Source organism: Platalea leucorodia (assembly GCF_965183815.1).
Source record: "Platalea leucorodia genome assembly, chromosome: 4".
Lineage (NCBI taxonomy): Eukaryota > Metazoa > Chordata > Aves > Pelecaniformes > Threskiornithidae > Platalea > Platalea leucorodia.
The window spans coordinates 112,419,374-112,446,161 of NC_138826.1; the positions used below are offsets into that span (position 1 = coordinate 112,419,374).

A 26,788-nucleotide genomic window follows, 5' to 3' on the forward strand; every position below is an offset into this window, starting at 1 on the left:
CCACAAAGAGCCATCAGGATGTATAAATTATACATCAGTTTGGCATTTCTGGATGTAATTGGACTCCTCCAGAGCTGATCAGGTTGCTCTACACACGATTGCACAGTTCTCCAGAAGCTTTGCAAGCAACTACTTGATTTCTCTCACCATGAATTCTGGAAAATAAATTATCTGTGCTGCCGGAACCAATGCCCACTGAGAAAATATTGCCCGAGCATCCTGTTGAGTAATGCTGTTGCTTCTATGTAGTATAGGGTATGAAGCTTTAGGTCAGGAAAAAAACAGAAATGTTTTGTTATTTTAACTCTTTTCTCTATTTTATTCTTATCAACACATTAAAACACATCTTGAATAAGTTGCTCACTTTCATGGCTTTTTCATACCAAATACTGTTATTAAAGAGAAACTTGCAGCAGGACCCAAACAGCTGGACTTGCACAGGATTCACGGTCAGTTAAGCCAGTGCTGCAGTTGAAGGACACCCGTCAGAAGGGCAGAAACCATTGCTAAGACGCAACTGAGGCTGCTCATAGAAAGTGTAATAAACTGCTATTTATCTCAGGACCACAGTACATACTCGAATAGTTCTCCTAAACGCAACTTCCGTAACTATGGTATTTTAAACTTCTAATCACGGTAAGTGTGATCACATACCTATTTTGTTCCCTGTAGAAATACATCCATACGGTAACAAACAGAGGTCCAAGGATTCTGCTTCCCAAATGGATTCCATAATTCGAAGAATCTAGTAAAAACAAATGTATATGCTAAGTTATTTCAAATTATTTGGACATTACTTATTACTCACACAAATAAGACTACCCAGGCTTCTGAGATGGGGCTAAACTTACTTGTCTGTGTTACAGATTAAGAGATAAATACAGAAAGCGTGCAGCCATTCAAGATTCTCAGTTACAGAACCAGGCTTTATATTTCCTTAGCTGTCCTGTGTGCAGGCAATCTCTACTGTTTTATAAAGTATTAATAAATATATTGTATGATTTCTACATGAGCTGAGATTGAATACATTAGCAACTATGTCCATTTTTTCCCACAAATATCCCCCAAAGTGCTAACAAACCAGTTTATCAGAACAATCACTGAAATATTACTAGAGCAATGCTACCTACCAATTTCTTCTTCATTTGTAACTTCACGCATTGCATAAATAAATGATAAAAATGCTTGATCAGAAAAACAGGTCATCTTGCACTAAATCAGATTCCTTCTCTAGAACACCAAAATGTGAAGCATGTATGGCACATGGCAGGAGAAAACAGGGTAACAGTATGTCCTGGGTCTGGCTGGGATGAAGTCATTTTTCTTCAGAGCAGTTCGTATGGTGCTCTGGTTTAGGTTGGTGACCAAAGCAATGCTGGTAACACACTGATATTCCAGCTATTGCCGAACAGTGTTTCCAGAGCATCAAGGCTGCCTCTTGTTTCTCACTCTGCCCCACTGTGACTAGATTGGGGGTGCACAAGAGGTTGGGAGGGGACACAACCAGGCAGATGACTCGAACCAACTGAAGAAATATTCCATGCTGAATAATGTCATGCTCAGCAATAAAACAGAGAGGAAGGGGGTTAGACAGGTTAAGCATCTTTTGCACAGGAACTGGCTGGGCATTGGTCTATCCATGGGATGTAGTGAGTGACTGTCTCTGCAACACTTGTTTTGCTTTCTTTCTCTCTTCTTCCACTTCTCCTTTGCTTAAACAATTTTTATCTCAACCCACAAGTTTTCTTGCTTTTACTCTTCCTTTCCTCTTTCCCCATCCCACCAGGGCTAACCACAACACAGTAACATAAAATACCGTAGTCGTAGTACAAGAAAGAAGATCCAGTTTTGATGTCAGCTTTGCCATACAGTTTAGAAAACAGAAGACAACCTCTTATTTCATATGGACATTAAAGGTAAGGTATACACACTTCTGAAAAGTAAAACAATTTTAAAATATTTTAAAATATTCACGTTATTGATTTTATACATTTTAGCTATCATACCTGTAAAATAAGCATGTCCTGACGGAGGTCATCTCCATGTTTGAATATTATGCCTATGGTTTCATTTGATAGAGCTGTTGGATCTGCACATTTAAACTCAAGCCAGAGGGGCTTCTTCTTAGATGCCATTACTTTACATTTTTCTATCTGTGAAAGACACATTTATTGCTAGCCATTGTACTCCAACATCAACACAACTAACCTTTTTTTTACACACCAGCTACAGAGTAGTTTACCAGCTTCCAATCAATTATACCACCAGAAACTGAAAAGCACATGTAAGGAATGGTATTCAATGGCCACATAAAGCCTCACTGAACCTGCACAACTTTTAACACTGTCCATGATAAAGCAAAAAGCATGCCTTGACTCTCTGAAACTGGATTTAGCTTCTAAATCTGCTTCAGGCAGAAAAAAAACCCTTTTAAACCAGGAATAAGAGATTCTGACAAAACTGGCAAATAATGGACCTCACAACAGTACTCTGACAGCTGCTTTGCAAAACCAGAACATAATCATTGTCCAATGCAATTTACCACATCATCCACCCTTGTGGCTTCTAGCAACTTCAGTTAGTTCAGATTGCTTGATTCAATTCCCTTAGCAAATCGTTCAACTTCATGGGGAAAATGGTATTTGTGAAACTAATTTAACATAATCATTCATAAAATAAGAAAATAAATTCCCTATTTAGGTTTATTACATTTTTAATCTTGAGAAATTCAGCACTAAAACTACTGAAATTGCATTATTTCAAATGTTTTCTTAATTAATTATGTCTAATACAACTGCAGTATGTAATACTTTCTATTCTGGAATTCCTGGTTCATTGCTGATCATTACTATGTACAATAAAGCCATCTAAAATAATAAAAGCAATTGCACATTAGTGTTTGAGAGCTGACAGAATCGATGACATCAGAGAAGAGTATTTTGGAATATTCATGTTTCATAGATTGAGGTTCTGAGCTTGTAGTTTAAAATAAAACAGTTTTTACCATCCTTATTTTTAAAAAGGAAAGAAGTTGTTAAATCTCTGAACTTACTAGAAACACTGATTTTGCTTCTAATATTTGGTTTAGATTAGTCAAATTTCAGGGTTTGAAGATTACGGACAAGTAGCACTTGCTAGAATGAAGACGAAATTAAAGCCTACCAATACAGTTTGTTACATGAAGTATTTTTGTTCATATAGTTTTGGGGAAAAAAAAGGCTCTAACCTATCTGGTTTTGGATATAGCCACCTCCCCTTGTAAATCTATTGCTTCCTTCATCTAGGAAGGTCCTCATAGGGCTGCATACTTCCTAAGTGAAGGAAAACTAGAAAATCCAGAAAGATCTTTTATTTTATTTTGAAATTCACTTTTTGTCATGCAGTTGGTGGTTTTTGTACATAAAAGACTAAAGAGAGAGAAATACAATCAAGAAAATAATATTTACGAAGCCACAAATTCTGTTTTTCTGAGTAAACAATGTTTGAATTGACTTCTGTACTGACAGTACCTCAGTCATGCCCAACTGGGAGTTGTTTAACTCTCTCAGCTTGAAGACAGACTAGCTTATGGCTTGTCTATCAGGGCATAGGTTTATTTAACAGAAACACGACCAGATCTAGACAACCAATATCAGTTACCCAAATGAGTACCCTACTATTCGGCAGTTCCTCAGGTTGGATGGTTTGTCTGTTCTTAGCTAAGAGAAAAATCAAGGGATTCTTTTGTAGGCTCCTTGCTGCACATCAGGTGAATCCAAGGATCTTCACTGTGCTTCTTTACCCAAACCTCACATTGCACAGTAGATGCATGAGCCAATTCCCTTTCGCTACATATCTGTTGATTTATTAATCCTGTTTTTAACTCTGAGTTGACAGAAGCCACTGCAATCTCACCACAAAACTGGAGGCAGCAACACGGAAAAACCCAAGTGTTCCTTAATGTGTTTCTAACAAAATCTTAAAGTATTGCCTAATAAAAGCAACAAAAGCAACACAGAGATATTGAAAAATCAGAAATAGCTAAGGTAGACATTTTTGTTAGTAAGATGAAGGTCTGGACCTAAACTTTAATGATGGATATGAGTCAGGGTAAGACAGAGAAAGTAACTGGAGGAAGAGAAACTGGATATCCCAAAGCCCCTGAAGTCAGATAAAACAGTTTTATACAGGTATTTAATGTAAAAAAAAAAAAAAGTCAGCTCCCTGGTTAAATCCTGGATTAAACTAACGGAAAAATCATAATTGCCATTTAATGACTAGGATTTTATGGGTTGTTGCATTATTTTAGTGCATGGTGGCATGTCATTACCTTTATAAAAATGCTAATAGCTTTGGGAAGAAAAACTTACTGAGTCCATGAAATGTCATTGTGTTCACAGTGAAATAAGACTTTTAGACATGTTATCAAAAATTTTTACCAAATGACAAATACTTGCAAATAGGAGATGTTTTTCAAAAAGGATGGGTAGAAACTCAGAATATGCTTACCACTAGGGCTCCCGCTCTTAGCCCAGGATCATATGGAACTCTAAAACTTTCTGGAAGTTTGCTGCTCTGCAGTTTTTCAAGCTTTTGTCTCAGCTGTGCAATAACTGCAATTACAAGTAAGAAAACACAATGAAATCAAATGTCAGAAAGCAAAAAAGTTATAGGTAATCAAACTTGTTAAGCATCATGATTTAGGTAAAAACCTCCTCTGTTTAGCTACTTTTTAAATTGCTTTCCTCAAGGATCTCCGGATTTGAGGAATGGAGAAAAACTCTTTAACTTGCACTACTAATGGTCAGGGCTGTTTCAGATACCTAAAAGTAAAGTCTTCAAGCACCTCACAAGTCATGTACCCTCTACACAGTGTTAGAAGCACTGCACAGTGCTTGCTGTTCTTCTGAAGACTCAGGAGATTACATTAAAATACCACCTTTCATTTAAAAAACAAAACAAAACACAGCACAACACACCAAAAAATATTTTGACCTTGTAACTGCCAAGGAAATGTTGAACTATCTACCCAAACACTCAGAAGGAGCAGGCATTTAAAAGCACCTTGCATTTTCCAGTATTATTTTGACCTACCTCACTGCTCTTGCAGACAGACTCATGGCTTTTGAATTCTTCGAGTCAATTATACTGTAATCATATGGACTCCAACTATAGAGATACTGAATTTCCTGTCCTCCTAAAACTGGTTTCATAGTGCAGCCTTGTTAATCTCACATTCCAGTAAGACTAAAATTTGCTGTGTATTTATAGGTAGAAGAATTTCAATGCTCATATATAAACTGAATCTTTTCATTCATAAAACCTCAAGCTTCTGAATCTTCAGCTTATAACAGTATGCATTATACTGCATATGATGCACTTTGTTCATCTCAGCTGGCAGGTGTTAACAGCATAAGCAATACACTGGGTATTACCCTTCATTAGGACAAAGACCTGAACACTGTTCTAAATGAAATTGCAGCTACACAGTAGAGGCTGTATATACATGTTTGAGTAATTTTGGAGATAAAAATTAAAGAAACAAAAAAATTGTAATAAGAAAGCTAGATGTGGACCTGGATACTTAATAAACAAAATCATTCAATCATAGAATAGTTTGGGTTGGAAGTGACCTTTAAAGGTCATCCAGTCCAACCCCCCTGCAATGAGCAGGGACATCTACAACCAGATCAGGTTCCTCAGAGCCCCATCCAACCTGGCCTTGAATGTTTCCAAGGATGGGGCATCTACCACCTCTCTGGGCAACCCGTTCCAGTGTTTCACTACTCTCATCGTGAAAAATTTCTTCCTCCTATCTAGTCTGAATCTACCCTCCTTTAGTTTAAAACCATTACCCCTTGTCCTATCACAACAGGGCCTGCTAAAAAGTCTGTCCCCGTCTTTCTTATAAGCTCCCTTTAAGTATTGGAAGGCCACAATAAGGTCTCCCTGCAGCCTTCTGTTCTCCAGGCTGAACAACCCCAGCTCTCTCAGCCTTTCCTCATAGCAGAGGTGCTCCATCCCTCTGATCATTTTTGGGGCCTCCTCTGGACCCTCTCCAACAGGTCCATGTCCTTCCTGTGCTGAGGACCCCAGAGCTGGACGCAGGGCTCCAGGTGGGGTCTCCCCAGAGCAGAGCAGAGGGGCAGAATCACCTCCCTCGACCTGCTGGCCACGCTCCTTGTGATGCAGCCCAGGATACAGTTGGGCTGCAAGCGAGCATTGCTGGCTCATGTCCAGAAAAGGAAGACATTTCAAAAGTTGCTATCAAATTAAAGTCAAGCCAAAAGAATTACCTGAGAACTCACAGAACACAAATGTTACACTTATCCTAAAGCCTTTTAGAAAAGAACTGTTTAGCAGTGCCAGGAGACCAATGTGGTATCTCCTCTGGTAAAAAATAAATAAAACTGACAGCAAGATACAGGAGCTAATAAGTGGACTTTATATTAGACACCTTTCAAAAAAAAACAAACCAAAAAACCCCTAGATTGTAGTAATTTGGGTCATGAAAAACAGCTTTCTAAAATGTAACTATTGATTTCCTAGACAAATCTAGCTTGATTTCAGTAAGTCTCCTCATTGTAATGTAATATAATTTGAAAATTGTATGCTAACCAATTGAAGCTAGTAAGGATTAGGAATTAGCTGATTTTAAAATGCAAGTGAAGGCACTTGCTAAAACAATTTCAAGTTGATCTGGCTTAAGAACAAAGTGCTATGCATTTTAAGAGAAGAAACAGCTGCATAGACGCATTCTTGGGAGACAAATCATCTAATAGAGTGGTGATGAAAGCAGATAATCCCATGCAAGCTGTAATATTATGATCTTAAGAATTTATTTATTTATTACTACTCCCTATGTTCAAATATAAGCAAAGAGATTACATGAAAAGTGAAAGAAACAGTTTGACAGCATGATTGCTACTGGACTAGAAAGGACCTAACAGGAAGGAATTTATTCTTTAAAAAAATCCACAAATACTGAAGAAAGATAAATATATAGAAGAATTAGATGAGGCTGCATGACAGAATGAAACAGTCCGAAACATTCAGACTGAAAATATAAACGACTATGAACGTTAGAAAAGATAGGGCAAAAAAGAAGCAATAAACTAAAGAAGAAATTTTAGGATGTACATTTTTTAAAATGTAAGAAGTAAAGGGTGCCTGTAGGAAAAATCATATCCTCAATAATCTGAGAATAAATTAAATTAGATATAGCATTAGTAGGACACACCACAGTTTCAGGAACCTTATTCAGTGGAAATGTCAATTATATAAGTCATCTTTCAATGTTCTGCTCTATGTTACATACAAAGATTCTTTAACTTCAAAACCTGGTGGGTGTTAATGTGATTGCTTTCTCCTGAAGCTTTTCTTCTTTGCCCACATATCCTTCAAAGATAATGTATTATGGAAACCACTGCTGTTACAGACATGTACCTCTGCAAGGCTGTAAAGTTTCTTTCCAAAACATGGGATTCTGACCAAATATATTTAGATTATAGAGCATTTTAAGATACATTTTAGAAAATGGTTTAGAAAGAATATTTTATATGGGGATTCAGTAAGTCCCCTAACTCACACTATGTGGTAACATAACTGATATTACATTATATATTGAAGAATAAATGCCTATTTCCTTCAAATTTCTTTTGAAACACCACGACAGCCACTTTTGCATAACCAGAGTAGAATGGCTTTCCGAAGCAAGGACTTCCTGGGCTGGAACATACTAGGCTGAACATGCCTGAAGAGCTTCTCTACAGCTTTTAGAATTCAGATACTGTCATGTCTTCTCGCACTTATTCCCAACACCAAGCAACAAACAGGAATGATGACAAACAAGCTTTTAAGGAAGTCGAGGCGGGGGGGAGGGAAGGGCAGGCAAAACCCAGAGGTAAACAGGCATTGCACAACCCTACTGTGGCTTCCAAAGCAGCGCTTACAGGAACTAGAAAATAACAATACCACATCTGTGTCTCACAGGACTCCTATTCAGCACATCGCAAAGCCCCAAAGATGTGCTCTGTATATTCACTGCTGATCCACCAGCTACTTTCATGGCCTAGCAGAGGCTGTACTGGACTCCTCCCCGGTCTTCTTGCCAAGAGTCTTTTAGTGACTGCTTAGGGTAAGGCTGTGTTTCTTGGCAAGTGTCACTTTTTCCTCTTTATTTCCAGTTAATATTTGTGTCCTGGATTGTTTCTTTCTTCAGTGCTGGCATTCAGCTAAGGGTTATGTACAAGAACTTAGCTGTTTCCCAGTTGCATGGCGTGAGGTTCAAGAAGATAAGCCAAAGCACAGGAATGTACTGGGTGTCTATAACACTTATATTCTTCCTCTTTTGGGGTGGAATGAGCAAAGAAATGTATTATTCGTTCAATCACTATCAACTTACACTGGCATTTTAAAAGAAGTAATAATGATGCCCTTTGACAGTAATTTATCCATGAATTTTCAAAATAAACAGTACAATTTGCTGCCTAGATTTTCACACCCAAAGAGAAAAAACAATATTATTACAAATTAAGAAACGCCTGTTAGCAAATACCTTGAGAAGTGACATCATACTTTTCTGCAGAAACTGATTTTATCTCCATTGTGACTTTATGCAGCAATTCAATTACTTGAACCTGCTTCATGAAATCGTGTAGCATTGCTTTTCCACAGCCCCTAAGATAGGCTTCTAGGATGACTGCAAACCTCTGTTGGTAATGCATGGACTGGGCAATCTCGCTTCTTAAGAACCAAAACAAGAAGTGACCAATTCTTTTGTTCTAGAGGTGAAAAAAAAATACTACAATCAACATGCATTTCTTGGCAAAGGGTTTTAATAACGCCAGTAACTTTAGCATAAGTTGGCTGTATTTTGAAATACTTACTCTCAAACCCCGTTTTAGCAGAAATCTGGCTAATGCACTGTCATGATATGGCTCAAATTTCACAGCCTGAAGAATACAAAAATAGAAGACGTTATTAACATATTTAAGAGGCCATTGCACTTATATTTTACTGATAACATCTAGAGAGCGCATTGCTGCAAGAGGAGAAAATGTATAACAAAACAAGCCATTTGAGGAAAAAAAGTTCAAAAATCAAAGCAAGGCTTCTCTGTGTTTGATTCAAAAAGCACTTTTTATTTGCAACAGGTTCTTTTCAGGTATACTATTAATGCAACAAAGAAAGCAACATATGGAGTAGCTAACCAGTGAGACCAGTCTGGGCTCATGAAGACATGTGAACAAAGCAACATCGTTTTCAGGCCATAGCAAAAACTGGCAAGATCAAAGAACAGTCTGCAGTCTGACTGACACAGAGAAGGCATGAAAAGATTATTGCCAAATGAAATGACGTATTTGTAATCATTCTTTAATGGTAATTTTCAATAATAAAGCACTGTTTTTTGACAACATCCGTCACTTTGGGATTGGGGCACCAGGATTCACTGCCTGGGTTCCCCAGCAAGCACAGGATACAGGAACAGCTTTCCGGAGCACCTAATATCAGGCACTCTGGCCTTTGGCCCCAAAATGAACCACAAAATCGAATACAGGCTCTGATGCACATCCTACATTAATGAAGTACAATTAAGAGGAAGACTTCACCAGAGGTTTTTTTTTTTTAATGACTCTGTGAGCAGATGTATTTTTTTCTTCCAACAGCCGCTCCCCTCCACCCAAGCCCACAGATATTTCCAAGCTATTGCCAAAAAAGGGTGGAAACAACTTTTTTGAAGTCAACAACTTTTTTGAAGTGTCAGGATTGGAATTTTTTTGCTGTTATTCTACCCCCCACCCCAATAACCAACTGAATTGGTCTACCAGAAAACTATCACACTTCCAGGTACTGGACTGTGCCAGGGAACTTGTCCGCTTCAAGGGGTTTTTCCAGCAGCTTCTTTCCCATTGCTTGAGGGACTCAAGTTTATAGGAGGTTTGTATTAATGGGAGAAAAAAGATATGCATGTATACCCCACGGCAAGAAAAAAGAAATAAGCAGCATACAATCTCTGGAATAGAGTCATAAAATCTCTCTTGTGGACAGAGGGGGTTGGTGAATGGCTTCAGGTTCTGGAAATAGGGAGCCAGGAAGCGGCACGTAGGGAGATTAAGGGAAAACAAAGGGATGTGCAGAGAGCTGGGTGCATGTAGTACGCTTAGCTTTCAGAAGCAACAAAGTATGCAAACCTCTAGCGATAGTTATTCAACAGAATATAATGGCTCTTTCAAGATCACTGTGGTCTGCAGCTTGCAAAGAAGCAACCAAGCCATCAGCAGAGGTCTACTAAATTCATCAAACAAATCACAGGGTTTTATAAACTCTTAGAAGTACTGCGGCACACAGTTGTATTTTTTGTTATTAAAATATCAATATTATTTCTGAAATGTAAATCGTCCTGTGGGTTTACTCAGAAAAAGAAAAAAAAATCAAGCTTTTTCGGTCAACCTTCTAGAATGAACCAACTTATAAAAATGCTACGAAGACTTGTTCTTTCCAGCTGCTGGCTAAGAGACAGACAAGAAAGCCAAGCACCAGACTTGCCCTTTTACAGTGTAAGTCTGCAAGAACTGCCTTGACTGCCTCTACAATACTGTTTTATTTCCCCAAGCAGCACCATCTTATTTAGGAAAGATAATGAGAACTCACAAACATAAACTGATTTCAAAATATAAAGATCCTTTTACTTTGTGTATGAGATTATGAGGTATGAGGGGTTTTTAATAATAATTAATTTTCACTGCAATAAGGCACCCAAAAGCAATAATTATTACATAAATTGAAATGGATTTGTTTACAGTTCCAAGAAAGCCTATTAAAAACCTCATTCTAGTATATACTTTGCTGAATGTTCTCAGTGCATATACCTGAAAAACAATTTAAAAATGAAATACAGCCAAACAACTGTTGCTTCAAAACAAAACTTCTTTATATTAAGGTTGCAAATATATTTTAACATAAAAGAATATTAGCAACATGTATTAAGAGCATCCTTATTATGCTTATGTTTTAGAAATAATTATTTTAAAAAATAAATCCCATTTTTCTTTTTTCTTCAGAGATCAACATTTGAATAGCAACCATAAAAGCTAGCCATTAAAAAACGTCTGCTGACACTTCATCAGGTCCCTGCACATACCTCTGCCTTGTCAATTCAGCAGGAGAAGAACTTAACTCACTGCCATATACAAGCAGTACAGTTGTTGGTGTTTGCTTTATAACGGATTTTGTTGTGTTTTAACTATCCTATCCACGTTTTATCAACTGCACAGAGAACAACAGACCTTTATAGGAAGCTCAATAGGTTTATTTATGGTATGGCTGCTCCTATTTGGGATAAACCTGAGGGGAAATAACACGTTTGTTTGATTTCTAACTCTAATGGGAGGTAAAATGGGAATATCCTGTGCAGACTGAAATAAGCCATAAAGCTTTCATGAAGGCATGCATGTGAAAAGCGATGACCATTTGCAGAAGAGACATCTCAGATGTGTCCATTAGAGCAGAGGAATGGCTGACATCCATTCTCTGAAAAATGTGGATTTTCAAATACACTGTGGTACCAGTTCTTTGCTGCAGGATGCTGATGGCCTATGCTCCGTTGTTAGCTAACGAAGGAAAGACAAGAAAGCAGCATAGACGTAGAAGTTGGGATCTAGTATTTTTTTCCTTTTTGGGGATGGCAATCTTTTAATTTCTTACTACATCTCTTACTAAAAATGACACAGGGAAGTTAGGCTACTATGATTTTATGCTAGAGTAATTTAATTTACTGTCAGAGAGATTTGTTCTTTTTAAAACTCTCCAGATTTGTACTTCCTGAAAACAAATAATTTCAAAAACAAATGGAAAAAACCCAGTATTTCCCCCATGCTCTCAGGCACTTTGATATCAACCAATCACCATCCCAAACCCCTAATTTGGATACAAAAGCGAATAAAATTGCTGAGCCACATGTACACAGCAAAAGCTCACAAGCCAAGCATATATATAGCAGCAGCTACGTGGGAGGCCCAATGAGGTAACCGTAGCGACTCCTTTGGTTAATGCAGAAGTGCATATATTCTGCCTGGGGAGCCTAATCTTCAGACAAGCAAAGACAAGGCTAAAAAGGCCTTGTTTAAAGCACTACCAATGCGCAGCACAATCTGAAATACGAACTTCATTTTCCTGGGAACCCAGGCTCTCTCTGAACTGCAGAAATTAAAAGCCCTGTCCCGCAGCTTCCCCAGCTGCAGTAGTTCCTTTTTTTTTTTAATTTTGAATGCCAGTTTTGTCCTCCGATTCTCTGAAAAAAGTATTTCCTGCTCTGCGGGGCGGCAGCCTTTCCGCACGAACCAGAGCCCTGTCGGGTGCGGGAAGCCTGCGGAGTCGCCTTGCTTCGGGGAACGCGTTTACCAGGAAGAACCGCAGGGTTACACCTTTCATCAGCCATCAGACGTGACTTCGCCGCTGACAGGCTGCCCGGCTCTGGCACCGCGTTGTGAAAAAGCAAACAAACCAATTTTCTTCTATAACTGATATAAACCTTCCCGACGTTTCCTCTGGCAGACCCGCACACAAAGCGCTTCAAATCGATACAGCGGTGATTCATTGCCATTAAAATCACAATTTTTCACCAACTTGCCAGAATGAATTAATCTTAGCAACCTTTTATTTACTTTTTATTTATTTACATTATTTATTAACCTAGCAACCCTTTATTTACTTTTTAAATTTTTTTTGAAACTTCTAGATAAATTTGGTCCCCTTAACAGTACAACACTGAAGTCACTGCAAAATACTATGTAACTACACTGTTATTCTTGATCTAAAACCCAACCCCAGATTTTTCTTCAGGCCTTGCCTGTGTCAACATCTGCCCTTACCTTCTTTCTGTCTACACTCTTTCCAAACTATTGGCAAAGCCGGTCAACAATTCTTCAGTGCTGTGTGATTCAGACCTAATATGAACAGGATTAGAGACTGCACAGTTAGGATTTGCTCCCATCATAGCTGTGCTAGTGTTGACAATTTCCAGAAAAATGTACTACTGCAAATGCAAGACACAAATTGTAAGACATAAGGCAATGGTAACACAAATGTAACAACATAGGCAAAAGGCAAAATGTAGAAAGTGTGTTTTGGGTTAATTTGGTTACTACCACTGCTTTGACTTAACACTGAAGACTTCAAAACCAGGGATTACTAACTAGCCGTACTAAGATGGGAATGATGATGGGGTAATGCAAATACTCCCGGAAGGCAGAGTTCAAGAATGCAAATACACCTTACCTGCACAAGCTGTAAAAGATAATGAAGAACATCATCATCTTCTAAACTTTCCAGTTTTTGAACTGCCATTGCTCGGACATTTTCATCTGAAAAGTTACAGTCCAGAAGTTGCATTGTGAGTCCAACATCTAAAGTGCTTTGATCCCAAACCTCCTTTTTAGCTAGCAACTGGTATGTTTTGGCCACTATTTCTTGTTGTCCCCATTTCACAGAGCTAAGCAGCTTAGGATACGCCTTGGGGTGCTTTATGCTTTCATATCTAAAGTGCCACAACAGTTCTTTGTCCTCAGGAGAAAGTGGATTAAGTGGGTCAGTTGCTATGATCTCTTCAAGTTGCTTGCGAAGCTGGTTGGGCATTTCAGCCCGTGTCCTGTCCCCCTGGGGGTCTGATGTTATCCTGTGCTTGGGCAAGGCAATTGGGTGACAGTACTTGTCCAGCACAATAGAAATAGCCATTGAGTTTTCTTTATCCGGGTTAGTTGCTGATGTGAGTTTGTCTGCATTGATACTTCCTTGTTCTTCCCCCTTGCCTGGAATTTTCCACATGTGGAGCACATACTCCCCACTGCGTAGCAAGAAACGGTGATCTATCAACAAAAGATTTACGTAATAGAGAAGCTGAGTTTTGCATTTTGAATCAGAGTTGGGGGATTCATGTGACTGAAGGTTTGTCTTTGTGGACAGTCCCTGTGCTTTGCCGCAGTATATCTGAAGATTCAGGAGCGCTCCTTTAGGCAAATCCTTGATTTTGATATCAAACTCCAACCAAATATTCCACAGAACCTCCTCAGTAAAAGGCTTCGATGAAGTCCTCCTCTGTGAAAGGAGCTGCTGCCCGTGTTGAATGTTAGCCTCCACAAACACAGTAAGATCAGTATTTCTCGGTAAAACTGGGATATCAATGCCAATTATTTTCACCCTAAATTTCCTATTACAATCCCACAAAGAGATAGTGAAGACTCTCTCATGATCTTTTCCATCTATTGTCAATTGTTCATGATACCCTGTAACTCCTGTACAGTCATCCACCAAGGGCCACTCTTCCTTCTGAACTTCATCCTCATTCGGGTCAGGGGGATTGTCTAAAACAAGGTGGATTTCTTCCCCATTCTTAAGGCACTGTCTTATCCAGTGAAAATCTTTGATTGGTGTCTCTCCAATAATGTACTCATCTCTGCCACAAATCCTGAGAACAAAATCTAGTTCGCTATGATCTTCGGGAATGTCCATCAAAGACTTTTTCTTTGCCATTTTTGTGAAAAAGCTGTGGAGAATCATATCTGGAGTGTCATCTATTGACACTTTAATTTTTTGGCTAGTTGTTCCTCTATGTATGATTATGAAAATGTTATTATTAGTGATCTTTTTAAATAAATATTCTGGGAGTGGCTTAGATGTAGTCCACGGGTGCATTGCATACAGTTTAGGATCTCTACAGGCTACCTCTATCATTCGTGGAGTGACTAATCTGCGACGGGTAAATTCTAGTTCATCATCATGCACGTTGCTTACATCAGTGACATCATAACCAATTAAATCGTTAAGTTGCCGCTGAAATTCCTGAACTTCTTCTGATGGTTTTTGTTTCTGGACAACATAGATCTTGCCTACCTTTTTCTGTAACACTTTCCAGTACAGTATGCAGTCCAATGTCTGTAATACTTGATGTTTATCATAAATTTCATACCATTGCCCTTTCTTCTGATACTGCAGAATAAATTGATCGGGGGTGAATGTGTGGTAGAAGTCTGTGGTTTGACTCATCTCTATTGCACGCATCCAAATCTGTGCTTTCATTTGCTCGACCGTACAGTTGCCAGCTATTTCGAGCAACATCATTTCCGGTACTTTAGTATGTTTATTGCTTGTAGGTAAAATGAACTCGATGGATATCAGTTCCATTGACGACAAATTACTCGATGTACAATGAGGCTTCATTCTTCTTCTCCTTCGTTTGTTTTCCTCTCTCATAACAACGGGCTGTTGATAATCCCCCAGCTCCATGCCAGAAGAAATCTAGCAAAACATACAAATACTTGATTACTTTCTCATTTACATTTTTCTTTACTCTTATTTTTAACACTTCTCAATTAAAATCACAGGCCAGTCAGAATCCTGCTATGTATACACTTTTTATATTTCCCCTTCCCCTTAATTTCTGGCCATAAATACTTCATTTACATAAACTACCTCAGACGTAATCTATTCAATTCAATACCAAATATAAAAAAACCCCCAAACCTCCAATGAGTAAATAATTAAAATAGAGCTTTTAAACAGCCTTCCCAGATTTCACTGAGGATAAGCAGTCTGACTATGGATTTCCTCCATACTGATTTGTTCTTGCTTCCATTTCATCAAGCACTGATTCTTCTGCTGCCTCATCTGTTTTGATGCTGCTGACATTAACCTAAGTGGATTTTCATAGAAATCAAAAGATGCGCTACTGTGTATGAGCAGAACACGATCCCACCAAGCTCCAGGAATGACAGAAAGTAACAAAACAAGCAATTCATTTGCCGACTGGACAGAGGTGAGCCTATTCCCATTATCCTCTGCCTCTTTTTTTAGTGATGAGGAATAAGGACTTCCACCAAAAAAAGCCTTTAGGATTCAAAAGTCAGGGACTACTTCTGAAGACAGATATTTAACGTGCATCTAAATTCAAGCCTAGTCTCCTTAGATGTGCTTCTTTTAAATAAATCAATTCACCAGACTGATAACATCCATCCATTTTAAAAGTAAACACTTCCAGTATAAACTATTCGTTTGTTACAGAAGAAAAAACGCCCAAGCTGATGCCGATTTATTACCCTATACATCAAATCACACCTAAAACACCTGTAAAACAACTTCGAACACAAATAGCCTACCTTATCACCTTTCAGTAAGCAAAAAATATTGTGGCTCACAGTTAATCTCCATTGAACAACATTAAAGTGGAAATTATTCACCGAGAGCTTGGAAGAGGAAGGCGGCGCTGATTGAGCGTGCTCGCACAAGCTAAGTTACAGCAATGTACTGAACGTCTTTTCCAGACAACGCTTTTTACACATAAAATCTTTCTCTAACTGCTGAAAAAAATAAACCCAATGTAACGATGCCTTAGCAGACAACAAAACAAGAAGATAAAAATACAGAAGGTTAAACTGAAACAACAAAGCATGCTAACTAAAATTCTTTTTTCAAGTTCCGGAAAGCAACGACTGTGGACACACCACCTCTATAACTGACAAAGCACAAGGAAATATTACCTGCTTATAAAATAAAGGCTGAATTGCTGAAGACGATTCATTTGTTTAATTTCTGAAGTTCCTATTTTTTTAAAGGAAGATCATTCACACAAAAAATTTCTTTGTATAAGCTGTTCTGCTTTTCTTGCTCGCCCTCATATCCAGATGCAAAGGAAGTGCTGCACTTACCAGGAAGGAAGTTTTAACCAAGTTGATTATACATACGATTGCTCATTTAAAAAGAAGTCAGAATGCTTTTCCTGTTACAACAGTAAAAATACACTAATAGTACACCAATTTAATTTTAACACACATGCATAGAAAACAGCCTTAAAGCCTTTTAAAAATAACTAAGAATAATCTGGGCAATAAGTCTAAGGAATCCAAATAAAACATTTTAAAACCAATATATTTTGGAGGGCCTAACTACTTTACAAAAGAGTTAAATAAAAGCACTAGATAAAAGACAGCTAAATATGCAATGTTTCCTTATTTTTATTTTTCATGGTGACAGCCCTTTGAGAATTGCCAACTTAAATTCATTAGAGTTTTTTAAGCCAGTCTTCGTACAGGCGTCACATGGAGATGGTATCTGCCAAGGATCTTGCGTGGCAACCTCAGCAATAGAACTGCTGGGCAACCTTCCTCCTAGTATTTTTAATTCATCCATTTACGATTACAAACACACAGTGAAATCCACTAGAAATGATGACTTAAGATTCAGGAAGAATTTAAACCATGGACTTTCAACCCTAATTCTTGTGGTTAACTACAACCTGAAGAGCTGTTCCTTTACTAAAAAATATCCCCACAGGAAAAGATTTGGGAAAACACGTACAAATCAGAACAAAAAGACAGAAAAACCTCTAATTGTATCCTTTTTCCTTATGACTTTACCAGTGAAATACTGACCATTTTGCAAAGCAATAAGCAGTACATATCCTACAGCAGTACATGTCCTACAGAAATGATGACTCTTGAGAAGGAGAAAAAAATATGAAACAACTGAAAGATCTTCTAGCAACAGTGAAGTGGTGGTGTCTTTTTTTTTTTTTTTTAACATATGCATGCTTCCTATCTTGTAAGACGCCTTTCTTATTAAAAATGGGGGGAAAAAAAAAAGCTCCCTCTGGATTGGCAAAAAATCTGATAGCCTCTTCTGTGCCTCCAATGTGCCACTCACAACCTCTGAAATTAACGCTTTGCCAATGTTAAAAAAAGAAAATACCCTCCACCATAGACATAGCTCTTCTTTCTCAGAGCATCATTTTGCTTGGCAGCTAAGATTGATTTCTTTTTAGAGGTTATCGTTCTCAAAAGGTGAGTTTGGGGAAAGCACACTCTGTCCTAGCTCCCTCTACCTTTCAGAGCCAGTATCTGAAATTTCTCAAGGAAGTGGTGAAGTTGCCCTGAACATTTTATCGCTGCCACGAAACCTACCCAACTTGGCCAAGACATCTCCAACGCTCATCCTCTGCGCGTGTGCAGCCTGTCAGTATTCATCAGCCACGGTCTCTGTGGCATCTCAGCACTACACACTGCTTTCCTCTCCGGTCCTCCTCTCGTTTGAAAAAAGCACTTGATAGCTGGAAAACTTGAGCACCTGTAACCTCAACAGCAGTGCCCAGGATGACAGAGGAGAAGGAAGCAGCTGGTTTCACGTAAAAAGGAAAAGGAGCTGGAGGTGTAGGAAAAGAAAGGAGCAAGGCTGAAGAGGAAAATGTGTTTTGCAAAACCTATGTTTTGAAATTCCCTGACTTTGGAGAGCTTGACTTTGCAAGCTTTTGCAGAGTCTCTCTTTTGAAGTATAATTTCTAAAACATGTAATAACGTGTAATTTCTAAAACGTGTAATTTCTAAAACGCGTATTTTTCTTCATTTAAACATAAGCAACCAGCAGTAAGGGTTTTTTCACACCAACAGGCTACATCATAGACTTTTTGCAAATACCCCTCATTCTAAAAGTCGTTGTGCTGACCCTATTAAGTAAACCTGGACTCATTTCTGTTTCATTGGGTTTTGCCAGACCTAAGAAAGCATGCTGTTTTAAAATGTCCTCATGTTGCTGCCATGTGCTATGCACTTAAAGATTAATTTTTGAAATACATATACACACAAATATTCTATCTCATGCTAAGCTATTCTAGCGCTACTCCATTGATCAAGACCATCAAGATGACCAAAGGCAGCATCTCTACTTCGTGCAGCAGAGAACTACCCTGTACACTGCTCAACGACTGCAAATGTTTGACACTCAGCCACTTAAAAAGACAGGTAGAGCAATATTATGAGAGGTTCAGATATTCCCCCACAAACTGCATCAGATACAATGCAAAATGCATGACACTTGTGTAACCGGCCATACAAGACTGTATCTTCTCCCACATTCATTTGGGCTGTGTCCTGTCCTGTCATGTCTAGTCCAGTCCAGTCCAATCTCCATCTCCAGTTCAGCTCTGACCCCTTTTCATGAGCTTCAGAAGCCTCTAATCTGTCTCTGCAATGACAGACACAAAAGTGTTCCCATTCTTAGGGTGGCACCAAGTTGTATATATTGTCTGCTCATCCATGTGTAGGCATGGCAAAACCATATTTCCTCATGCATATGCATCAGAAAACTTTGACATTTGTAATGGAAAATCATTTAAAGTAACTTCCTAAAACCTTTGTCATGCCTAAGCAGTACTTACAGTATTGACATTTCTATACGCCTACTGCAACAATGCCACAAAAAAAAAAAAAAAAAAAAGTCACTCTTTTTTATTTCTAATTCTAATGAGCCTCATCAACCCCGAATTTCCCTGTATTAGGAGAACTGTCCTACCACTGGTCCACAAATCCTGATGGGGTGCAATGGAGCAGGAGGAGGTGGTCCTGTAAAAGGTAACTAAGACAAGCAAACAGGCTCGCCTTTGTCTCCAGTTGTGTTCCTATCTCATCACTTGGGTCAGCAAACTGATCATAACAAGAACAACAAAAAAATTTGGTTAATTTTCAGCTGGATCAGTTCCTTGATCTGACTCATCACTTGCAGGAGTGGTAGGGCAGGGGAGGGAAGAGAAGGGAAGGGAATGGAGCCAGCGCAGTTTAGGGTAACTGAGACTGAAACATCATTCACAGCAGGATTAGGAGATAAATTCATGAGTAAACTTGTTAAATGATTTGAAAACACTGGCTGAAAGGTGCCTTAAAAAGACAATGTGGTATTATCATGAATTAGTTCATATATTCTGCTACAAAAAAAATCAAGATATCTGTCAAACTTCACTGCTTTGTTAGGACTGCATTACAGTTTTACCAGCTACTTATTCTTCACCATTTATTTTCATGCTTATTCTATATTAGTTCCCGCTTCTGGTTTAATCCACCATGTGAAAACCTTATTTTAAAATTATTCTTTTCACTTCAGTGTGAACTCCTTCCCAGACAACATAACCTGCAAGAAAACAGGCACTCTCTATCAGAGTAAGAATTACCTCATGCTCACATTATGCAAATATAATAATAATCCATTTCCATTCAGAGTTTCAGATAAAGTTAACTTTAAAGATAAATTTAAAAAAAAACCAAAACCAAACTACCATGACATGACCCAAAGTTTTCCAAGCAGCATACTACATCTACTTGCCAGCATCATCCTGTAGCAGGAGACCGCTTTGCATTTGCTGGATACGAGTACAATGTATCTTCCCCACATCTACGATGATCCAGTGCTGAACTATGCAGGCAAGATACAGCACTAACATGTTAAGCATGAACACAACAAAAACCCTCTTTGCTCAGTTCTTTTGTCAAATCCTCTAGCAACTACTAGCTTTCACGGGAATTCAATCAGTGCAGGTTCACATTATCAAGCAAACTTCACAGATTATAGTCACATCCTTCATCAAAAAGTATACTAACCAGCAGATACAGCTCAACATCTCTGTCAGGAGGTTGTAGAGTCAATCAGACTGCTATTATGGCTGTAATATTTTCAGGAGCCCCCTGCCTTCACTACAGACCTTTGCCTATAGATACGAGGTATCTATTTGGGGATGCTTTTGGAACAAACAGTAACTTCCAGCTGGTCCTGAAAATTTAGGTAACAATTTCGGCAAAGTTCTAGTTAACTGGAGTTACACAAGTGATGGGTGATCTACCTTCACACCACCACTTCACCGAGTTTGGAAGCACAGGGATGGCGGCCATGGCTCCTGCAGGGACGCACTCGCTGTTTGGATACCGCCTGTCCTTTCAACTTGTGCCTGGTTTTCAAATGCCGATCGCTAACGGCGTGATCTAATCTACACCGATAACCAACTCCTGAATGCCCTCAGCTATTATTTCAGATGAGTTGTGGCGGGGAAAGGTTTTATGGCCTACATGTACCGGATAGACACAAGAGGTTGTTACTTGTTGGACGAGGAAATACAGTTATTTATTGTTTAAAAGCTGTGTTGTTGTAGCAGAGCTGACTCATAGACCTTAAGGCCGGAGGGAACTGCTACCACTGCCCAGTGTGGTCCTTCGCTTTGCATTTACTCGACGTACTAGTAGTTTCCTCGGCAGGCTCTGCATCAGACTGTAACTCCTGCTGGGGCCAGGGTGCGAGCCGGGACCGAGGCCGCGAAGGACCGGGCAGCGCCCGGCGGGCTCAGCCCTGGCCGCGGCGGTGCAGTGCTGCCTCCGGTCCGTCCCGCATGCCCTGCTGGAAGCGGGCTCCGGGCGAAGCGCTTCGCCGGCGCCAGGCCCGGCAGGCGCGACGCGGCGGGGAGCGGCGGGCCGCGGCCGCCTCCCTCAGCCGGCCCCGGCCGGGCCCCGAGGCCGCGCCCGCCCTGCCCGCCCGCCGCCCCGAGATGGCGGCCGGGGCCGCGCCGCCCCGCAGCGCCCGCGGGCGCAGCAGCGGAGTCGTCGCCGCACGCGGGCAAACCTGGCCGCGCCCAGCCCGGCGGGGCCGCGGGCGGCTCTGCCCACCGCCGCCGCGGGGAGCCGGGCCGCGCCGCCCCGGCCCTGCGCCCCCGCCGCCACCTGCAAGACCGGGCCTCGGGCAGGGCCGGGCCGCGCCGGCCTGGGGCAGGGTCCCCGGGACGGAGCTACTCACCGCAGCGGCGCGGCCGCGGCCCCGGCTCCGGCTCCGGCTCCGGACAGGTGTTTTCCTCAGCAGGAAGCGGAGCGGGCCGGGGGCCGGAGGGGAGGCTCCATGGCCGGCGGTAGGCAGCTCCGGAGCTGCCGCCAATCACACGCCGGGCAAAGAGGGAACCGGCTGTGGGGCATCCCCGCCCCGCTCGGCCGCCGCCGCCCGGCCCCGCCGCGGCCCCGGGACGCCCGGCCCCGGCCCCCGCCGCCGCGCCCGGCCCCCGCCCCGGCCTGCCGAGCCGGGCGCCGGGTCCGGGCCCCTTCCCCCGAGCGAGGCGGGGGCCCGGGGAAGGAGCCGGCGCTGGGCCGGGACGCCCCGCGGGTCTGCGGAGCGCGGTGCCCGGCCTGGCCGCCTGGAGGCAGCGGGCAGCCCTGCCGCCATGCGGGACCCGCCGGCCCGGTAGGGCCGCATCAGCCGGAGCGGGGAGGAGGGTGAAGCACCGCAGGCGCGGTGCGGTTTAATGGCCGGCACAGGGCACGCAGGACCTGTCCCGCTGTCAGCGCAGGCAGCAGAACCTCCCTGGAAGCAGCTTCAGGAGGTGTTGCTTGCCCGGGGGCCCGACCGCCGGCGTGCCCCTCGGCCGGCCGGCTGCTGCGGAGCGGCCACCACCGCGGCGGGGCCAGTGGCCAGCGCAGGGCCTGCCTGGCCAGGCCTGTGCCGGGCACCGCTGCGGCCCGGCCAGCCCCAAGGTGAGGACAAAGTTAGTTTGTCTAAGCTGTCCTCAAAACCCCTGGTGATGGCAATCTGCTCTAGTGCGCAGCGGCCGTCTCCTTGTGAAAGATTTTCATGCTGTCTTATTAAATGTCTGCTCCTACAGGTTTAGCCTCTTACTTCTCTTATTCCTTTTTTTTTCACAGCTACGTTTCGTTCAAAGGTGCTGTATTCTTGTTTTCCTACTATTTTCCCATCTCCAGACTGGGCAGTCCTGTCTCTCTCCTTTTAGGTCATGTTCCTTAGACCTCCCGCGGTTCCTGTAGCTCGCCGCCGGGCTCTTGCCAAATGGGCCACGTTGTTTTTGGAAGGCACTGCTCAAAACTGGACATAGTAGTACTCCAGCTAAGGCCTTGCCAAGGCTGCCCACAGCAGGAGGATTAATTCATCAGCCTTACGGTGCCAGGACTCCAAATGCAGCTCAGGCATAACCATTCACATCCAATTCAAACAAACAAACAACTCCCCCTCACCCTTCTTTCCCCACCCTGGCTGCCGGCTCTTTGGCTCTGAACGGAGCTGAGTGTTTGTATCTCCGCAGCTCTTTTTTGGAATGAACAGCAAAACTCTTTCCATGGTTATGCTGAGACCTTTTTTGACCCTGATCTTGCAATGAGATTCACAGGTGAACCCTGTACTGCACGGAGCCCGCGCACTCGCCCTGAAAGCCATGCTGACATAAGGTTACATCTTCAGGGAGCACTTTACAAGAACATAGGTTGCCACAAAGACTATAATAATTAATTTGATTTATCTAGGCTCACCACCCGCCGACCGATGTCCAGCTTGTCCCTGGGCAGCGACTGATGCCCCCTGGCCAACTCCCCCAGTTTCTATACTGAGCATGACACCATACGGTATGGCATAGCCCTTTGGCCAGCCTGGGTCAGCCCCCCTGGCTGTGCCCCCTCCCAGCTGCTCACTGGCAGGGCAGGGGAAGCTGAAAAGTCCTTGACTGGTGTAAGCACTACTTAGCAACAACTAAAACATCAGTGTGTTATCAACATTATTCTCATATTAAATCCAAAACACAGCACTATACCAGCTGCTAGGAAGAAAATTAACTCTATCCCAGCCGCAACCAGGACAACATTGTTAACTTCCATAGAAAGAAAATATCAGACGGAAATAACTAGTATGTTACGCATACAGATGCTATTATAAAAAGCTGGTTAATTGTCATTATAGTAGTAGGGTTCTTTTGACTTAAAAAATCGTTTGCATGACAACATTAAGAATCATAATACCAGCCTGAAGTAGAAAGTAATTGAGAAACTACTGTATAAACATGGAGTTTCAAAATGAATATACGTTACACTGAACTGTGGCTATAAGAAATCATAACTCTGTATGGGCCTCAAGTTCTCCTTTTTACAAACATGAAAGCAAAGTAAAAACCCTTAACAATCTTCACGTGATGTGTGTGCAGCATAGGGGAAACAGGGTGAAGACTCACTCACTTTGTGCTTGGTTTTGCCTGATATAACGGGTAATATCAGTCAAAGAAGTTCAGCTTTGCACAGCACGTGTATTACTGAATGCTTTAAAAGAGATTAAAAAACCTTATCAAAATAGGAAGGCTTTTTTTGTTGTTGTTGGCTGGATCCCCAGATGGATCGCTCCAGGAAGACAAGTGTAGCCAGTTTGGCGACTAATCCTGTTAAAATCCGTGGACTTTATTTGGGGATGCAAAAACATACGGAGATTTGAGCAGCTGAATAAAAAAGACTGTCATTTGTCAGAAGACAGATATAGAGGGAGTAATTTACAGCCAGAGCAAATGACATGTTTCATGTTGACTTCAGCCAGAATTGTATAAAATATTTTTAAATAGCTATAAGTCAGCATAATGTTATTTGCAATGAAAGAATAAATTATTTTATGTATTATATTTGAGAAAAGGAGGTAAACTGAAAATCTTTGTCTTTTCAGGATTTAGTAAGTTAATAAAATATTAGATTCTTGCAGTTAATCTTCAGCTCCTCTGTATACAGCACAATTTTCTTTATTGCCTTTTGTAGCAAATCAAGTAATACAAACTTTCCTGTTGCCAAGGATGTTCTACTTATGGGTTGTATATTCTTTGGAAATACACATTTTAACATTATTTCATTCCTGTTGATTTCCAAATGTGACTTAAACCCTTTCCCATAAATTTTCTGTTGGTCTTTTTTTTTTTTCAGTCAAGAACAGCCTGTACAATAAATTGAAATGCACATTTTACCATATAAAAAATAGAACTTTAAAACAGTCAGGAATAGCATAGCTTAATGAAGGAAGGTGAAGAACACAATTTGGTATTTAAATGAAGCTGATTTAATCAAAATTAGTCATGCAAAGAAGCAATCATTTTGCTAATATAATCTTGTGGGGTGCAGTCAAAATGCAATTATTTCCTTTATCTTTCAGCTGTAATAAAAATATGACAAGGAATTGCTGTCATGATCTTAAATGGGAGTTTTGGAGGTTGGAAAAATGTTAGATAGTATCTTTTGTGTCCTCTGCACAGTCAAACATCAGTTTTTATGTTGTTTCATGGAGAACTGCAATAAAGAATAACAGCCACATTAAATGCTCAGCAACAACTTTATATACTGACATATGTTGGAACTGGATGTAAATGTTCTGTTGTCATTGACAGACTGGCTTCATTGCAATTCATATCTAATAGTTTGGGTTGCTTTTTATTTTCTATATTGCCAGCAGAGAAAAAAATTAAATGCAGAAGCTTTGTAGGTCTTGTACCAACAAAGCCAGAGCCTGCTTGCCTAATCCCAGCAATAGCTACATTCGGTTTTGTAATTGCTTCCTTATGTAAAGAAAATTGAAAAAAACCATTGTGGGATACATTGTGCTTCCTGATGGAATGGTAGGTAGCTTCCTCCTTTTTTGCAGAATTTATATGTTGGAATTTTCTAAATGGATTGTAAGCACTTTATGATGCATTCAGTGCAGGATTTAAAATAAATTGACAGAATCCCTTTATTTTACAGCTCTGCTCTGAAATCTGATCACGTAAATATGCAATCAGTTGTGTTAACATCATTGCAGTTGCTTTGTCCATATGCACAATCATATGGTAACTTTGGTAGTGAAAGAAGTGTTTCTTCTTGCTATAACGTGCCAACAAGCAGAGGAGGAGGGAGCTGGATTTTAGTTTGGCTTTTGCATCATGTTTTAGGTATGGTGGCTGCTCGTGTAATGGATATAACTGATAGCTAAGTGTTGCCTGCAGATCTGTCCTCCATTCACAGCTTTATTTCATGGGAAAGGCAGCCCATCTCTTTTTATGCCAGTTCTGGGTCATTGCTTGGGGAAGCAGTAGAAGGCCCTGGGGGACCAGGGGGGGATCCAGAAGAAGAGCAAATTAAGGCTGGGCTCTGGCTGCATCCCTCTGAAGGGATGCCAGCGGGCAGTTAAATCCTCTGTAAGATGTCTCCTACGTGAGCTGGGGTTCCCAGGGAGAGGCGTCCAGGGGAATGTTTTAAGATCTGCTGGGTATGAAAGTAGCCTTGTGGCCTGATCCAGAATGATCTCTGTGAACCTCTGTAGGCAGAGCAGAGTCAGGAAAGCTCAAACAAGGGAAAGAGGAGTCTTGCCTATCTCTAGTCCCTTCTCCTCCAAGAAATACCCACTCTTTCCTTTTCTCCTGCTAGGTCGGTGCTGCTGGTGATCAAGATTCTGCACAAAATCCCTCACTTCAGACATCTAAAGCTTTCAAAACAGGAAACAGCAGGTGTTCAGAAGCCTTCTGAGATACATCTGCTGAAGACTTTGTCTCCCATTTCACTGATTTAGGCTCTTATACTTCAGAATAGGTATTTAAAGCACAGGGGTGGGAGTGCAAGCTGTTTCCTCCACACCACACACGTACACACATCAGCTGAGATGTAAAACTCATGTAATGCCTCTTATTGGCTTGAATACCTATTTTTGTCTGTTCATATGTGTATGAGTTTGTCAGAGAGAGATGTACTCCTCGTGGTAGCAGAGTGTGTGTAAGCAGATCTTTAAGACCACTGGTTGTCATGTATCTGGACTTCTGTAAGGCCTTTGACACGGTCCCCCACAACATCCTTCTCTCTAAATTGGAAGGATATGGATTTGATGGGCAGACTGTTCGGTGGATAAGGAATTGGCTGGATGGTCGCATCCAGAGGGTAGCGGTCAATGGCTCAATATCCAGATGGAGAAGAGTGATGAGTGGTGTCCCTCAGGGGTCCGTACTGGGGCCAGTGCTGTTCAATATCTTCATCAATGACATAGAGAGCAGGATTGAGTGCACCCTCAGCAAGTTTGCAGATGACACCAAGCTGAGTGGTGCAGTTGACATGCCTGAGGGACGGGATGCCACCCAGAGGGACCTGGACAGGCTGGAGAAATGGGCCCGTGTGAACCTCATGAGATTCAACAAGGACAAGTGCAAGGTCTTGCACCTGGGTCGGGGCAATCCCCGGTATCAGTACAG

General features: G+C 41.2%; 1 protein-coding gene across 1 annotated transcript in view; it reads right to left on the reverse strand.

Moving 5' to 3' along the window:
- Positions 1 to 21,707, reverse strand: part of PIK3CG (phosphatidylinositol-4,5-bisphosphate 3-kinase catalytic subunit gamma) — a 37,191-nt gene extending 15,484 nt beyond the window's left edge. Inside the window, exons 1-7 of the mRNA XM_082311335.1 lie at positions 21,574 to 21,707; positions 13,258 to 15,273; positions 8,868 to 8,933; positions 8,537 to 8,762; positions 4,489 to 4,592; positions 2,007 to 2,153; positions 655 to 745 (exon numbers count right to left, since the gene is read on the reverse strand). Coding sequence (XP_082167461.1) covers positions 655 to 745; positions 2,007 to 2,153; positions 4,489 to 4,592; positions 8,537 to 8,762; positions 8,868 to 8,933; positions 13,258 to 15,261 — 2,638 coding nt within the window. The 5' untranslated portion in view covers positions 15,262 to 15,273; positions 21,574 to 21,707. The remainder of the gene's footprint in view (positions 1 to 654; positions 746 to 2,006; positions 2,154 to 4,488; positions 4,593 to 8,536; positions 8,763 to 8,867; positions 8,934 to 13,257; positions 15,274 to 21,573) is intronic.
- Positions 21,708 to 26,788: the final 5,081 nt, after the last annotated feature.